At 32.6% G+C, this 16,409-nt stretch overlaps 6 protein-coding genes across 6 annotated transcripts; 3 read left to right on the top strand and 3 right to left on the bottom strand.

Moving 5' to 3' along the window:
* On the bottom strand, nt 1-3,039 carry LOC112085207 (F-box protein SKIP19). Its single transcript, XM_024154329.1, has 2 exons — nt 2,702-3,039; nt 1-104 (listed from the first exon to the last, which is right to left on the bottom strand). The coding sequence occupies exons 1-2, from the start codon at nt 3,037-3,039 to the stop codon at nt 8-10; spliced, it is 435 nt and encodes a 144-aa protein (XP_024010097.1). The 3' UTR covers nt 1-7.
* Nucleotides 3,040-3,781: 742 nt separating this feature from the next.
* Nucleotides 3,782-4,863, top strand: LOC18014650. The gene is made up of 2 exons (XM_006396526.2): nt 3,782-3,896; nt 4,055-4,863. The coding sequence occupies exons 1-2, from the start codon at nt 3,782-3,784 to the stop codon at nt 4,861-4,863; spliced, it is 924 nt and encodes a 307-aa protein (XP_006396589.2).
* On the bottom strand, nt 4,836-7,027 carry LOC18014649 (putative hydrolase C777.06c). Its single transcript, XM_006396525.2, has 9 exons — nt 6,776-7,027; nt 6,278-6,419; nt 6,042-6,169; nt 5,830-5,971; nt 5,629-5,734; nt 5,435-5,499; nt 5,321-5,356; nt 5,120-5,229; nt 4,836-5,038 (listed from the first exon to the last, which is right to left on the bottom strand). Exons 1-9 carry the CDS (start codon nt 6,943-6,945, stop codon nt 4,981-4,983), a joined length of 957 nt encoding a protein of 318 aa, XP_006396588.1. The 5' UTR covers nt 6,946-7,027; the 3' UTR covers nt 4,836-4,980.
* A 3,036-nt stretch (nt 7,028-10,063) lies between these two features.
* On the top strand, nt 10,064-10,976 carry LOC18014917. The gene has a single exon (XM_006396524.2). It carries the CDS (start codon nt 10,347-10,349, stop codon nt 10,863-10,865), a length of 519 nt encoding a protein of 172 aa, XP_006396587.1. The 5' UTR covers nt 10,064-10,346; the 3' UTR covers nt 10,866-10,976.
* A 4,000-nt stretch (nt 10,977-14,976) lies between these two features.
* LOC18014916 (nuclear polyadenylated RNA-binding protein 3) lies at nt 14,977-15,845 on the bottom strand (the record flags this gene model as incomplete). The annotated part of the gene is made up of 3 exons (XM_006396523.2): nt 14,977-15,183; nt 15,271-15,432; nt 15,525-15,845. Coding segments are annotated over 3 exons (690 nt in total), but the record flags the coding sequence as incomplete, so codon positions are not given.
* A 1-nt stretch (nt 15,846) lies between these two features.
* On the top strand, nt 15,847-16,016 carry LOC112085144. The gene is made up of 2 exons (XM_024154171.1): nt 15,847-15,928; nt 16,009-16,016. The coding sequence occupies exons 1-2, from the start codon at nt 15,847-15,849 to the stop codon at nt 16,014-16,016; spliced, it is 90 nt and encodes a 29-aa protein (XP_024009939.1).
* Nucleotides 16,017-16,409: the final 393 nt, after the last annotated feature.

Raw genomic sequence — 16,409 nt, 5'->3', positions numbered from 1 at the left:
ACAATTTTCAGGCTGATGAAGCAGATCTACGGCTATGGAAGCTTGGCGGGTCGACGGCGGCGGCGGTGGCTTCAGATCTGGCGGCGGTGGTGGTGGACTTCAGCCTGCAAAAATAAAAACCAAAAAGAGAAGCTGAGGAGAAGATAAGAAGGTGAGGAGATGCAAATCAATACCTGAGAGCTTGAGTAGCAGATCGGCGGCGAGAAGTACCAGATCTGGGATGAATTCTGGCAGTGCCGAGCAGAAGAGCAAGAAGAAAAATGGAGAAGGAAGAAGAAGAATAGAAAGGGAGAAGAAGAATCGTGTGTAGTAAATAAAAAGAGGGGTGGTCCGTAATCGGTGGGGAATCATTAAGACTTCCGTCGGGATGCGGTCGAAAATAATTAAAAATTTTGGAAAATTTTACGCGGTTCGGTTTACGCGGTTTTATTTCGCGGGTAATTTTCGGAATCCGTCGGAAATCCATCAGCACTCCTGACGGATTTCCGACGGACAATTAAAAAAACCTTATTTTTTCTTCACTCTCGCCATGTATATACATGTAAATTAAATTCTATACACTTAGAAAAATTTGGGAAATTTAAAAGTCCATTAGAAATCTGTCGGAAATTTCCGACGGATTTCCGACGGACTATGGAAATAAGATAATTTTTTTAAATCAACATAGTTATACATCAATTTTTGTAAATTATGATTTTGAAATCTACTAATAACAAACATATAAACATCATATATATATATAAAATACATCAATATGTTCATATGGATCTATAATTCTTTATACACTTAGGAAAATTTGGGAAATTCACAAAGCCCGTCAGAAATCGGTTGGTAAATTCCGACCGATTTCCGATGTACTATGATAATATGATGATTTTTTTTAAATAAAAAAATCATCATAGTAATACATTATACTTTGTAAATTAAAATTTTGAAATCTACTAATGACAAACATATAAAATACATCAAATTTTTGTTCAAATTTGGAACATTTATATATTCCGTCGGAAATCGGTTGGAAATTTCCGACCGATATCTGACGGATTAAAGATTAGGGCATAAAAAATTGCAAAAATTAATGAGATTAGTCTTTACAATAGATGATTAGATTCATATAACAACATTTCCCTTACAAATCAACATAAAACAAAAGTTATGATGAATTTTGAAATCTACTAATGAGCAACATATAACTTTCTTAAAGATATATAGAACTTAAAGTTATGTTTTAGGGTTTGATATATATTTTTGGTTAAATGATGAAAATAATCTAATTTTGAGATAAAATAACATATAACTCAATTATAATAGCTAATATCATCATAACAACCATAATTGTCAAAACAAAATTCAATTTCGATGTTTCTGAACCCTTATTCGTCGCATTTCCGTCGGAAATTCCTGATGGATTTCCGACCATTTTAAAAAACACATGTAAAAATCGATTTAAGCACGTGTTTTTATCATTTCCGACGGAAATCTGATAGAATATCTATCTAACGGTCAGAAATCCATTGGAAATCTCCAACGGAATTCCGACGGATGATTGTTTAATGTTTAGAGTTTGGGAATTATTATTATTATTGTTAAAATAGTGATCATATTTATTATTAAAAATTATAAAAACATATAATCTCAATATATAATGATATAGTTCTATTTTTTCTTTTTGGTAAAATGGTGCAAAATTATATTTGACTAAAGAATGCATACATTAGTATTTTAAAATCTTGAAAACATAATAAAATTACATTTTTCATAATAATATAAATAGTATTACAAATTCATCGGAAGAATATTCTGAACTCTCGTCAAATTCGCCAATCTCTGATTCCAAATTGTCAAAAGTTTAATTATTTTTATTATATTCGTCGGAAATCCGTCGGAAATATTATCAAAGTTTCGACGACTTTCCGACGGAGTTTTCAAAATCGACAATTTAAAGATCCGTTGAAAATCTGTCGGAAATTTGATTAAATTTCTAACGGATTTCCGACAGAAATAATTTAAAAATAAATAAATTTTTGATTATTTTTATTACTTCCGTCGGAAAAATAATCAAATCTCCAACTATTTAAGTATCGGTCGGAAATTCGTCAGAAATTCCAACCGATTTCCGATGACATCTGAACCGTCGGTTATTTTAAGTTTTTGGTTGGGATTCCGTAGGAAATTTCCGACGGCAAAAAAACCGTTGGAAATACCGTCAGAAATCATGATGTTTTCTTGTAGTGGAACTAACAAGAATTACCGAGCACCAACCTCATGAAGATTCTGGTTTAAAATGTACACAATCATAATTCATATCTAATCATCTTTCTCCTGGCTTTCTTATATTTTTTTTTATTCGTAGTAAATTGTCGACCTAGAACACAATAATATAGTGGTTTCTGGCTTTCTTTTCGGACAAAGCGGTCTTTCTTAAAAGAGATCGTGACTTGGGTTGCAAGACATATGTTATTCTCGAAAACTAACTTATGTTAAGGCGATAATTAACTGACCCACTGTAAAAAAAAAAGAAAAGGAAAAAGCTCATCGTTGTTGAAAATTCTAACATGCAAGGCATACATTCTTAAGTAAGAGTAATATCCAAAAGTGCATTCATGCATGTGAATGTGACAAACAAAATAATCCAAAAAAAAAAATGTTTGCCCTATATCCTCATGAGGAAAGGGAACAAAGTTGTTAAGATAGAGAGAACCTGTCGGCGATGTAGGTGAGGAGAGAATCGCTACCAAAGTCTCCAATGTTGATTTCAACCAAGCCGCCCTCGCTGCGATCGATGGCGTGGCGGCACATGCTCTCAAAGTCGTAATAAAAGCTTCTGCCATTTCCAAGGTTTCGCATGTCGATTTTCCGCCACATGGAGGGATCCTTTGAAACGCGGCGCCACGGCATGCACACTTTCTGAGCGCTTTCCAGTATCTCAAAAGCCCCAAGACGAAGCAGAATCGAAGCCGTCAACTCCGGCGGAAGCTCCGCCCAGTTTCTTGGCTCTTCGTCTTTCGTCTGCGTAGGTGAAGAAGACGAAGAGGCCATATCTTGAGACTTGAAGAGTAAATGTCAAAACTCTTTGACAAATAAGTGTGAAATATATAGTAGTACAAGTGAAGTAGTTTCGAACTTTTCGGCTTCCCTCTCTAATTTACAGTTTAGTCCTCTTATTATATTTAGCCCAATAACTAATTAACTTTTGGTTTTAGATCCATATTTCGATAATTGAAGTAAAAGCTTCCCAATTCAAGAAAAGAGCTAATTAATATATCGCACAAATTGCAAGTTACAAAGCTCTACAACCACGCGCTAAAATTTGGTGGATTTTTCAAGGGCAGCCTAGGCACGTGGCTTTTGCTTATCAATCAAATTCAAACCCTTTCAGAACTTGAATAGTACAGTATATGTATACTTTTTAACAAACGTGATTCCATCAAATACATAAAACGTTTTTTACCCAAAAAAACGCTTTCAAATTGGAAAAACCGAACCGAACCCGATCGATATATAACCATATGGTTGAAAAATTTTGGTTCATATTCGGTGTTTAATTTCGTTTTAGATAGAAAAAAAAAAAAAAGAGCGTGAAATGAGGCAAGACAAAAGATAAATTTAGTTGAAAAAAAACGCCGAGCCAAAAGGGTCAAATTAAACAAAATGATTGTCCACTAATTACGCCATACAACAACAACCATAATCTGTTATTGTCCAAACTTCCAACATCTTCCTTGTTCATCAATTTTTGTCTGAATGTTTCTCTCCATACGGCGATTTTGAACGGAGAATAATGAGCCGGCTCCGAGCATTTTCTTCGCCGGATTTAGTCCCCTCAGATTCTGGATCTATTATATCACCAACAAGAACAACAGAGCATAATTCTCATGAAGATTCTGGTTTAGAAGGTAAATCAATCATATTAATGTGATAATCTTCTTTCTACTGATCTTCCCCTGATCTGGTTTACGTTAATAAAAGATTTGATTTCCAGAGTTTATCCTTTTCCGTTTTGTTACTTGCGAGGCAAGAAATATGTTATAAATGTTCTTGCTTCTATGTGAAGGCATCACGACGAACGTGAAGCTATTGCTGAAACTCGTTCAAGATCACAACGAAGCAACCTCGAAGCAACGCGATGAATGGAAGGCGCAGAGAGTCAACACGATGATGACGATTCTCGACGATTTAAAGACAAGAATCCAGAAAGCTCAACAACAATCATCATCAGGGAAAAAAGAGCTTAGACGATGCAACACAGATCTGAAACCGAGACATGATCCGAGCAAGAATCCCATAAAGCCTCCACAGAGCGATCCTGATGATATGCAGAAGCTGCGAAGAGAGCTAAGCGCGAGTATGGCTGCAAGAAAGAGTCTTCAAATGATGTGTTCAAGTTTAGGGAAGGAGAAAGAGATAATGGCTATAGAGCTTTCGAGGAAAGCTCACGAATTGACCGGAATGGAGGAGCTTATAAGTGATCTCAGGGCTCAAAATGAGAAATTGCTCAAGAAAGTGCAGAATTGCGCAGTAGAACACAATAAGGAGAAGAAAGGAGATGGTGATGGCCATGGAGGCAAAGATGTGTCTCTTCAGGGAAGAAACAAAGAGTTGTCTGAACAGCTTCTCAAGTCTATTGACGGATACCGATCTCTGAAAAGGAGATACAAAGATGTTCAAGAGGAAAATGGTTCGATGAGACAAGTGCTTAGAGATTCTGCAGAAGAAGTGAATGTTGGGACTCAGAGACTAACTGAATTGCATGAGAAGATCGCAAGAGAAAATGCAGTCAATCTTGAGAATGAAATTTCATATTTAGAGAAGTTGTTTCAAGGGCTTGGTTTAAAGATTTCGAACCATTCCCATAAAAAGTAAAGAAACAGAGATATCATTTTTGTAATTCAATACAGATTTTGAAAATTTTGTCACTAACAAGAATTCTGAGACTAGCTAGTGGCTCCTTTTTTGTAACTTTGGGATTTAGCAATTTGCTCATAGGTTTATTGGAAGTCTTAATCCATCGTGAGCAAGCTGTACATGGATTCCTTCCCTAGAAATGTACATATATAGTCCATTAGCTTTCAGCAATGTGGATTTACCAAAAATGATGCAACATTGTTTAATTGCATACCTTAGAGACCATTCCGCAAGCATCTCATTGTATTCATGGTGATCATAATCGTGTGTCATACCCGTTAAAAAGGCTCTCTTTGGAGAGAGCCTCTTTAAGATCTCAAGAGCCTAAAGAAGTAAAGTGAAACTTAAATCTTCAAAAAGGCTCAGAATAGTGTAACATTATTTGACACATGAAGAAATACATTGAAACACAAACCTCAGGAAAACAGATGTGTGTGGGCTGTAGTCCTCTCTATGGTCAAAGAGATGGTCAGCAACAAAAGTTTTCATGAACAAAAAGTGGAAAACAAAAGTTACAAAATTATATAACCTTAAATGGTATATTTGTATCCAGTATAAGAAGATCTAACTGTCCAGCACCGGCTTTAGAAATAGCTGCATAGTCAAAGGTTCATAACAAGATCAAATCTTTCGCTTTAGCAGATCCAAATACAGGTTATGATACACGATGCTTAAACTTGTGATTTCAAATGATATAGGCGAAAAACGTTATGAGCTCTTTACCATACTCAGTACTAGGTGGGATGCGTGATACATCTGATATATAAGCCACTTTACTTTTTTCGCCAAAAAGGAAACCTAAAGCAATGTAATCCTCTCCATGCATCACCTAAAAAGCAAAACACAGAGCCTAAAGGGATTAAGGTCTCAGGGAAGAAGCAGAGTGTTTTTATTTATTTACTCAAAATTCGGAAGAGGTTTAACTGGTAGAGGCGTGAAAGATAAGCCAGAGGCAATGAATGGTTTGTCACAATTCTCTTCGATGACGCTCCAGTCAAGCTGTGAAACCCGCCTAGGTACTGCTTTAACCTTCTTTTCAACCAAATAAGGAAACCTCGTAGAAATGCTGCACAAAACCGGCTTCAAGTCTCATCAGAGAACAATAATTGAAAAACTGAAAAACCAAAAGTTTTTACCTTTTCATTGTAAATTGAGAGAGAAAGACGGGAAGAGGATTGGTGTCAATGGCTGAACCGCGCGGTTGAATAGATCGAATATCATCTAGGCCAAGAATTGCGTCCGCGTGCTCATGAGTTAGAATGATCTGCAAAAATAAATCATAGAGTATCATGAATCAGTAAAAGTTAGATTTCATTTTCTTGACAAGAAAGATGGTAAGAAATCAAGAAGATAAAATATAAAAGGTCTTAACAGAATCGATCCGGGGAATCTTGTAGCAGGTAAACCAACGAAGCACTTGCTCTCTAAAACTCTTCCCAACATCAATAAGTATGTAATAATGTCTCCCATCTTCTTCCTCGCAGCAATAATCGATCAAGAGCGATGTATTGCATCTGCCAAAAATCAGAGCATCAAGAATCAAGAATGGATCAAAGAAGATCAAAAGAGGTTTGTTAGAGCCATCAATTGAATCTTTCTATCATCTAAACTCCACTTTTTCTGGAACAAATCTGCCGAGAAGAACCGTAGAAACTGGTTTTTACATCATTTACCTAAAATCGACTAACACTCTTAATAACAAGAAGATAAAAGACAAGATTTTTCGAACAGACAGTACAAAAGCTGGCTCTTTTCTCAATCGAGTAATCCCAATTTCAAAAGGGTCTGTACGGACAACAAGAAGATTTTTACATTTCACAATCTCCACAGCAGCAGAAAGATATCGCTGTCGGAAAGAGACAGAATTTACCTGTAATTAGGGTTAAGGTGAGGTAGTAAAGAGAGGGACTGAGAACAGACATGGCAAGGAGGATCCGACGGCTGGAGTAAGCATCTGAAATCGGGAACTGCGCCGGAGCAGCCTGTTCCCAGAAAGATCAGAGCTGTTCGATCATCATTAAACTCATTTTTCTCCATCATCAAGACCGCGATCTTCTGGTCTAGCCAAAGTTGACTTAAAAGCCAACGGCTATATGTTTGTTTATTGTATTTGTTGAGAATTGAGATCCTCTGAGACAGAGGAACAAAGAAACAAAGTTGTTGTCTTTTTCTTTTAGTTTTTCAATTAGTTTTGTTTTTAATTAGAAAAAAAATAAAGTATAAATACCCGTTCATGTGAATTGTGAGCATATTCATAATCAATAATAGTTCAATGTATTATTAATAACATATATAGTTTTTAGTTATATACTGTACTATATATATATATTGTTATCAACACAAGATTTTAGTTTTGGTTATAAATTTGACATTTGTATCAATTAAAATCCACTATTTTTTTTTCAAATTTCATCAAGATTTAGTAGTTTTAATTGTCTTGGTTCATTTTAGCTATTTTCCCAATTTCCAAACAAAGATTTTTATAAATTAACAATTTTGATTTTTTTTTTGTCAATGAGTTTATTTGAACAAAATAAACTTATTCTCTTTCAGTAGTTGATAAACATCGATCTGTCAATAACTCAATATCATAAAAGAAAATGGTTAGTTTACCATATATTTTTATTAGGGAGAATCGGTAATATCAATCTTTTGGAACAAAATGAAAAGACTAGTGAGTGGAGATAGAACAAAATTAAAGTAGTGACAATGAGATTACTTAATGTGTTTTTAACGTAAGGTAGGGGATGATCAAAAACTTATGTTTAATGGTGAAATAACCCCAAAAGGATGGGATCAAAAATCTTTGATGTCAAGTCATTTCAGCTTCTAAATCTCTAGGCTCTTGCCTTTTAAAGTTCAAATTAGATTCTAACTTCGTGCATCCGCATGGGAATATTTTTTATTATTTAACGAATTTTGTAATATAATTTGTGTTTTTGAATTTAGATATAATTATTTTTATAAATATATTCTTTAATAAGTGAAAATATTGATTTTTATGTTTAAATATATTTTTATAGTATTAAAATTAATTATGATTATAAAAATAATATTTTAACCCATCCGCTAATATTAATTCAAAATGAACTATTATAAAAACATAATTCTAATTTTTCCGTTCATATTACCGTATAATATAAATATTTGTTAAAATTTTGAGATGTATTAACAGTATTATTTAGCATTATAGTTTTCTAAAATTTAATCAACGAAGGGAGTGTACAACTGGTTTTTCAAACCACATTATAGTGTATGTAATAATTTTTAATTTTTTATGTTTTGATTTTGTATGAAAAATATATTTTCGATATACATGTATAATTCAAAATTAGTGATATTAGTTACCAAAATATTTTTAACCCGGTTTTTTATATATATTTTTAGTTCTATGAATTTTAAAAAATATATTTTTAATATTTAAATTATCCATTTAAATTTTATCTATTATTTTATTATTAATTTGTAAATAAATCATAATCATAAATATATTATATAAACAACATAAATATCATATCATTTACATCATTATAAATATTTTATATTTCAAATATGACCATTATTTTTCATATGTGAATTTTTTTTTCAAAAATTCTAGATATTTTTGATAAAAATGTTTAATAATATAGAAATTATTTAAATTAGAATCTTTAAATCAAATCTAAATTAATATCTGATTTATTATTTTTAATTAAATTAAATCAAATCTAAATTACCTATATTTAAGGAATTCTAAAAATATATAAATTAATAACTAATTTTCGAAATTAAATATAAATAATTATTAAAATTATTTTTAAACACTTAAAAAAAAATAGGAGTGTTTGGAAGCAAGTAGTAAATGTGCTTCTGTTTTAATATAATAGATTTTATCTCTCTTCATATTGCAAATCAACAATGGACAATAACTTGGTAAGCAATTAGTCACTTTGTGTCTTTAAGCCAGATTAACTATTGATTAATTACATTGTGATGTTGCCGCAATTAATGCTGATTTTCTATCTTGAAGCACAGAAGTCTAAATTAAGTGTATCCAGAATTAAATTTTAAGGGGTGCAGACATATTAAAGAAAAATAAAAAAACTAATGTTATTTTAGGACTCGAACTCAGGTAAGAAGTGTGAAGCATAAGCTTATGAACCAAATAAGCTGTGAAACCTTTTAACACCCTTACCAAAACTAAGAATATATAAATTTAAAGGGTGTCATATGAACCCCTATGCTTCAACGTAGGTCTGCCTCTGGGTGTATCACTTGTTGGCAATTGCATTAGGCTCAAAAGCAACAACATTCTCATACGAGATCATTAGCGTTTATTAAATGTATAGTAATAAGAGCCACATATGTAAAAGAAATGTTGATTGTGAAATATAATCAGATAATTTGTTCAGAAACATATAAAAAATTAAACTGTTCAAAATTTCAGTTATTTTAGATCATGAATGGTAAGCTACTTAGAGCACCTCCAACAGTAAATCTTTCTCTTGGAATTGTTAAGAATATTTGATGTTTTGGAAAAAAATTAGAGTTTAACTAAACAAATAAAATAAAATATGGCTAATCACAAACGATCACGTCGCTTAACAAACTCCACACAATTGGGATGTTAGCTAATAATCGGTTGTTAAGTTTTGGGTCATTTCTTATTTATTTTTAAACCCAAATCCATATGTTTTTGTGCTATGAACCTGTTATAAGCTTCTGATGGATGTGCTCTTATGTCAAGCTACCAAAGATAAAGGCAAGTATGTCTCTAGTTTAATGCTTTGCTTGTTTAGTTTCTTGTATAGTTCGATTATCAATTTATCATGTTGGTTTGAAATCTTGTTCATATTTTACACTGAAAGAAATTCACAAATGTTGAGATAAAGCACCGGTGGATTCTTTCCTTCTTCTTTTTCTTCTTTTGACTCTATTAAAGAAGAAAAGTTGTTAAAAATAGTTATTTTTAATTTTTCTATATAACATAAACATTTCATATCATTTTCGTGGAAAGTGGCAAACCAATGTTTCGTCGTTTTCTCATAAACTCATATTTTATTTTTAAAAAAAATCTAAAAGAATTGAAATTGAAAATGCATTTCGTCGCTCGTCTACTCTCCGCTCTCCACTAAATAAACATGGAAATAAAAACAAGAATAAAAATACATTTCGTCGATCTTTCCACAATCCCCTTTTATATTTCCACAGAACAACATTAAAGCGCGTGTGATCACTACCACGAGATTGCCAGCTAGAAAACAAAACCATAGTGACTCATACACAACACGCGCTAGGGTTGGAGAGTGAGGATTCACAGAAACTGCTCACCAAGAAAAAAAAAAAAAAAAAAAGACTTTCTTTCTAGAGTACCAAATTCTCTTCTTCTCTGCTCCAAGACGAATCTAAACATTCTTTGGAAGATATTCGATCGACAAGAAAATTAAAACTTCGAGCTTCCAATGGCAGATCCGTCAGAAACTCCAAGATCGTATCTTATCTTCATCAGAATCATGAGTAAAAGACGGACATGGGTTTGTCTCTTCGTCGCCGTCTACGCAATTCTTTTGTCTTCTTCATGGAACCTCTTGACATCAGTTCTCAACTGGTACAAGCTCCAATACACATCTTCATCATCATCGTCTTCTGATTCTTCTCCGTCTAGATTTCCGGCGGTATACGCGTCGGTGATTCTTGGTGCGGTGTTTGGAGTTATGTCGATGGTGGCGGCGACGGCGGTGGCTGTACCGGCGGTGATGGTGATTTGGATATCGGTGGTGGTTCTACTTGCGTTTTTTGGGAAACCAAGGAGAGTTTTGGTGATTGAAGGAAGAAAGATTACGAGAGAAGTTGTTGGATTTGTGTTTAAGGTTCTTTTGAAAGAAGGCAATGTTGTTGCTGCTTTTTGTGCTGTCTTGGCTTATTTTCTCCTTATTAGAAGAGATTTTGATTCAAATTTAGGGTTCTTGGAATTTTTTTAGATTTTTTTTATGAACTTTTGACATTTTTTTTTTCTGTTCTCTAACATAAAGTTGTCACTCCCGAGTGTAAAATGTAAATTTAATATTTTACAAGAAGGATTGTTTTAGTAGAAAGAAGAAGTTCCATGATAAGTTGGCTCAAATTTTTTTTTTTTTTTTTTTTTTGAGATATAATATCTTGATGATAGCTCTAGAATCGACCGTCCAAATTTGAGATATTTGGAAGTCATTAATCGTTTATACACACTTGTGGGTGCACTCGCCACAAAATTTCAACACATGGACGAATTGATTGGCAATTTTGCATTTTTATGTTTGGGGATCAACAAAACTCCAACATTTGGTTTAGCCTGTCAGGACCATATGGTTGTTGGGTATTAAAAGTTACTCGATTATTATCGATTTTATTATTTGTAAGCGATTGGAGTTATTGCATCATACTAATTTTAACACTAACAAAAATTATAATACTAAGATACCTTCATATCCTTTTTCAAGGAAAAAAAAGAAGAAAAAGTGAAAATTGTATATAGTCTCAGAATACAGTTTCCATATAAATGATATGAATATCGGCTAAAATAATTACATTGTCTAGAGAAATTGAACGAATACATTAAACAAACCTTTTTTTTTTTGAAGCGAACTAGTGTTTTTTTTTTTTTCCTGGATGAAAAATTAGTAGTAAGAATTTTGTGTATTGTTTTTTGGTTTTTCTACTGCGGTTTAAAACACACACCATACCACATGGTTCTCCTATCTCTTAACGCGCAGGCCTCAAAACCAAAGCTAATTAAGGTACAAATTGGGTTGCTCTTAGCCAGTTTTATATTTGCTCTGTCCAGCTCAAACTGTTTATACATTTTTGTCATAGATGCTTATTGGCTTCAAACAAATGCATGATATGGTGCCTCACATAAAAAACATGTACATATTATACATTATGAATTATTACCCATCGCAATCAAATGTTTCCAGCTACCTTTTATGGTACGAATTAACAATTAAAGTGCGTATTCCTTTCATTTGAATTTGTAAATCTCTCTTTATGTCCATTGGAACGTTTATAGAAGGCTATTGCTCGCTTGACTTGCTGACTTGTTTTTTTGTGTGTGTTTAGTTTGCCTGGAACTGGGATTTGTGGAGTCAGAAGGTGGACGTGGCAAAGGAAAATCATCTGAAGTCCGGTGATTGGGATTTTAATGATCAAGTGGTTGTAGCATTTCAACTTAAACTTGTTGTCATGATTACTAGCAATCAACCAATATGTTATTTGATGGAATCTTTTCGGAGTACCGTCTTCTACCAGGATATGCTTTTTCACTCCTTTGAGACAAGTATTAGCTTTGTTTCACCATGTCTATTAATTTGGTTTTTCTTGATTCTCGTCTTTTCGGTGTTGCTTTTGATCATTCCAAAGTTTTGTCAATAGTGTACAATATTTGAGGGAGTGTTTCAATTTTTAAAAGGGTATCTTATAGTTTTTTTTTTTAATTATCAAGAGAATTTAAACCAAAAAAATCATAATTTTTAAACCCGAAACTACAACATGTAATATTAATTAGTTCCGTCCATGCCCATTTTTGACTTTTGGTGCCTGTGAGGAGCATCCCAAAGATGAGAGGTTTTCAAAGTTCCATGAGAGGTTTTAATCGAACGCATGGTGAGAGGTTTAAGAGGTATCATGAAAAGTTTCATGAACCGTTCTTGACCATTTTGGAGAGATTGGTGGACATTGTGGTATTTACGATCCTGTTTGAGAAGTTCAAAAATCGATTTAAGGATGCCACAAAAGATGAACTAAAGAATCAGTTTGAGCAAATGAAGTTGGATTTCAGTGCGCATCAAAAGTTGGTTCATCAAAAGCTGGATAATTAATGTACCATGTAACATGCAATGTTGGATGATGAGATTATCCTTGTTGTAAGATGATTATAAAAGATGAATAAAAACAGTTGAATCGCATGTATCTAGATAAAAAAATAGTTTTTGTTGTAATACTAAAATTCTAATCTAGAAATTACATTGACGTTGAATAATAAGATCATGGAAAAGCCATGAAGTTGTCTAACTATGACCAAATGGCTACACATAGTCATCAAATGAAAAGTTAATGGAAGAAAAGATACCATACAATGGCTTTTGTGTTCATTATTTGTGCAAAAATAACATTCCATTTACATATTGTGTTCTTGTTTCATGCTTAATCATTTTAAAAAGGGTTTATGTTTATAAAAAATAGAACCAAAAATTGTTGAAATGTAGTCCATATCCACCAAATTGATGAGCGCTTGAATGGATAAAGATAATTCGAATGGAATTATCTCTACCATTTTCAGAAGAGCTTTGTATTGCCTGATAACAGAAATTGCCCAGCATATATCTAGACATGAAAGAAATGTGAGATAACTTATTAAAGCCTAATAGAATCATTTGTTTCATGCTTAATCATATTGTGTTCTTGTTTCATGCTTAATATTAGGTTTTAATAGGTTATACTAATTTTTTAAAATTCATTGGGACAAATGAGCTGACTCAGTATATGTGGCTCCGCCACTGGTTCTATTGGTGGATGTGGCTAAGGCAGCCTTCCCTTTAGTCATTTTTTTTTCACGTGTTGGACTTTCTTGAACTGAAAACATTTGTTTTCATCCGAACTCGCTATGACAAGCTAACATCTGAGAGGAAACCACCAATCACTCTTGATAATCTTGCATCGTTGGCCATTGTTGGTATTGGACTAGTTGTATTTTCTGAGGCAGTTGGAATCGATATTCCAGCTCTTTTAAAACGGTGTGGAATTGGAGGTAAGTTTATTGTTTTTAAGTTCTTTTTAGTTTGGTATTTAAGTTCTTTTTTTAGTTTGATTAAACAACAAATCATCATTTCAGGAATCATAGGAGGGCTGCCTGCAAAAGACGTCATTTGTGGAATTCTCTAAGGTTATATATTTATTATATTAAAACAGAAGCATTTTTAGTGTGTGTTTCCAAACGCATCTAAATTTTTTTAAAATATTTTATTTTATATTATATTAAATTTCGAAAATTGGTTAAATATTGTTAGATTTCCTTAAATATAAGTTATATTTAATTTAAATTTCAAATTATTCAAAAATATTTAATTAATTTTAATTACGAAAATTTAGATTCATAAATAAATTTATTACAAAAATTTAGATTATAATTTTAGTTACTTGAGAATTCTTTGAATACAAATTAGATTTAATTTAAAATTTTTGATTTAAATAAAATTTTCATTATAACACAATTGGTAAATGAATATCTTATTTTATTTTATCATAATCAATCAATCTAAAGTATAAAATATTCAATATTGATAAAAATTTATATTATACAATAATATGATGGAGCAAGTTACAGTTATGTATTTATAATTACAGTCTTATTCAGATTAGTTTGTCAAATCATGTAAAATAAAAAAAATAATTTCAGATAATTAAATGGACCGGTTAGCCAATTCATAGATATGTAGATTGTTTATGTGTAAATCTAAATTTACATAATAACAAAGTTCATAATTAACATTAGATCAATATATATTTAATTAACTCATATCCTTATTCTACTAATATAGAAATTTATACTATTCAAAGTTAAAACATGATAAAAAAAATTTTGATTTAAAAAAAGTAAATAATAAAATGATATTCTATTAAAAAATTTTATATAAAAAATAAAAATAAAAAATTCCGCACATGGTTAAAATCTAGTTGCAAGATTAATAATTCAGCACAAATTCATTTCATTATTCCCGGCTTCTTTTTATCAAGCAATCTTATTAAGCACACCTTAAGGCTTTGTTAAGTGACCTTCTCAATGATTGAGATTTTTTTGTACGTATCAGTGCATTTCCATGAAATCCATTGGCTAAAATAACTTCTTGTGTCTTCCAACCCTGGATAATAAACAATTTTTGGAATGAGATTTTCAGTCTTTGTAACATCAATAGGTTGATATATCTCACATCACAAAACCATCACTGAGTAGCTTGGACACCAAGATCCATTTCAAGAAATCCAAAACAAGAAGCATGAAAGACAGACAATATAATCATCAAATTAGACTTAACTAAAGCAGAAAAGTCGTTTAGATTACATATCATGATCTTGCTTGGGACTAGGCCTGCAAAAGATAGGATAAGACTTGCGTTTTAATTTCTTCGCAACCTTGGCTTGATACTCCACAAGAGTAGCTTCTTCCTCCTCAGACTCTCTCGCCATAAAAGTGATGTACGACGTCCATGTACCACAAAAAGACTCCGTCACTCTCACAATATGATCCAACTTCACATCCGTTTCCTAAAAGAAAAAAAAAACATATACCATGAAATTGACCAAACAAAATATGTATCCTTAATTGCAATAATTAAAAAGGGAATTAATTACATTTAAGGCATTGTATTTGCGAAGAGACAATCTGGCCATGTCTTGTGCGTATTGAAGCTGAGTCCTTCCTCTAACCGGAGAATGTTCACTGTCCAGAGGATTAAGTACGATTGAGCCACTCCATAAGACACGTGGACGAATCCCTTCTTCCACAAGAAAACCCTAAATCAATTTCACCACAAATTAAATATCATTTTGAAAAGGAAAAAAAAACTGAATTTTGAATCTAACTATATATATGAATATATTCAAACATGGCTAAAGTGGAGATTCCGTCGATAAAGACGGGCTTTTCGTTCATCTTCCTCGTCGGTGTAAGAGTCTTCATCAGGTGAACAATATTCGCTTTCATCGAAGCTATCCACTCCCCATTCTGGTTGATCGTCTGTTGAATCTCCGTCGTCCACTATGCTATCTCCGTCGTTTTCTTCTTCCTTTTCTTCCTCTTCTTCGTCCTCTCCGTCGCTTTCGTCTGAGTTTTGATTGCAGTCGGAGGAATCATCTTCCTCTGAATTAGAGTCGGATTTGTCCTTTTTCAGAGAGGAAGAGACAGAAGATTCGTCAGTAGTTGTCTCTATGGGATCCGTTGCGGAAGTAATTTCCGCCGTCTCCGCCTCTGTCTTGCTTGATGCGGAAGCCATGATTGGGAGATGCAGAAGCCCTAGATTTTTGCCTAAGCCAAATATTTTTTTGCGATTAACTGTTGCTAGTATTTAGTTATTTATTTTATATTTGTAGGCCCTTGAATTTTTCTCCTTTATTTTATTTAATAAAAAAAGAGTACTAATATGGAGGTCTAAAAATACAATTTATAAGAAACATCATTTACAAAGACTAATCTATTATATAAAGACTCAGTAAAGCCTCACAAGTTTGACATATAAAACATCTCTACTTAAAACACATCATCAGCCACCTCATTTCTTTTAAAAAAAATTAAAACATAAAATACGATTTTCTTTTTTTTGGTCGAAAAAAATACGATTTTTTTATTCCTTTTTTTCCTTCGTCATTTTCGTCATTCACATGAGAAAAAAAAAAGTTGAATATAAAGGATCAGATCTCAAACTAAAGGATCACCGGTAGATGGAGAGCCGTTTGGTTCATAATCGGTAAAGCAAACAAATGAGATCGCTAGC

This window comes from Eutrema salsugineum, unplaced genomic scaffold (genome assembly GCF_000478725.1).
Source record: "Eutrema salsugineum unplaced genomic scaffold, Eutsalg1_0 scaffold_3, whole genome shotgun sequence".
Classification (NCBI taxonomy): domain Eukaryota; kingdom Viridiplantae; phylum Streptophyta; class Magnoliopsida; order Brassicales; family Brassicaceae; genus Eutrema; species Eutrema salsugineum.
Note: the sequence above shows the minus strand (reverse complement) of the source record. Positions and strands in the feature narration are given on the sequence as shown.

Excerpts from the sequence above, each read along its gene's own strand:
- LOC112085207 (XM_024154329.1), bottom strand. The coding sequence starts at position 3,039 with ATGGCCTCTTCGTCTTCTTCACCTACGCAGACGAAAGACGAAGAGCCA. Across the intron at positions 105-2,701 it reads CTCACCTACATCGCCGACAG|GCTGAAGTCCACCACCACCG; the intron begins GTTCTCTCTATC and ends TTATTTTTGCAG.
- LOC18014650 (XM_006396526.2), top strand. The coding sequence starts at position 3,782 with ATGAGCCGGCTCCGAGCATTTTCTTCGCCGGATTTAGTCCCCTCAGAT. Across the intron at positions 3,897-4,054 it reads TGAAGATTCTGGTTTAGAAG|GCATCACGACGAACGTGAAG; the intron begins GTAAATCAATCA and ends TTCTATGTGAAG.
- LOC18014649 (XM_006396525.2), bottom strand. The coding sequence starts at position 6,945 with ATGATGGAGAAAAATGAGTTTAATGATGATCGAACAGCTCTGATCTTT. Across the intron at positions 5,357-5,434 it reads ATACAAATATACCATTTAAG|AGAGGACTACAGCCCACACA; the intron begins GTTATATAATTT and ends CTTTGACCATAG. Across the intron at positions 5,230-5,320 it reads CACACATCTGTTTTCCTGAG|GCTCTTGAGATCTTAAAGAG; the intron begins GTTTGTGTTTCA and ends TTACTTCTTTAG.
- LOC18014917 (XM_006396524.2), top strand. The coding sequence starts at position 10,347 with ATGGCAGATCCGTCAGAAACTCCAAGATCGTATCTTATCTTCATCAGA.
- LOC112085144 (XM_024154171.1), top strand. The coding sequence starts at position 15,847 with ATGGGATCCGTTGCGGAAGTAATTTCCGCCGTCTCCGCCTCTGTCTTG.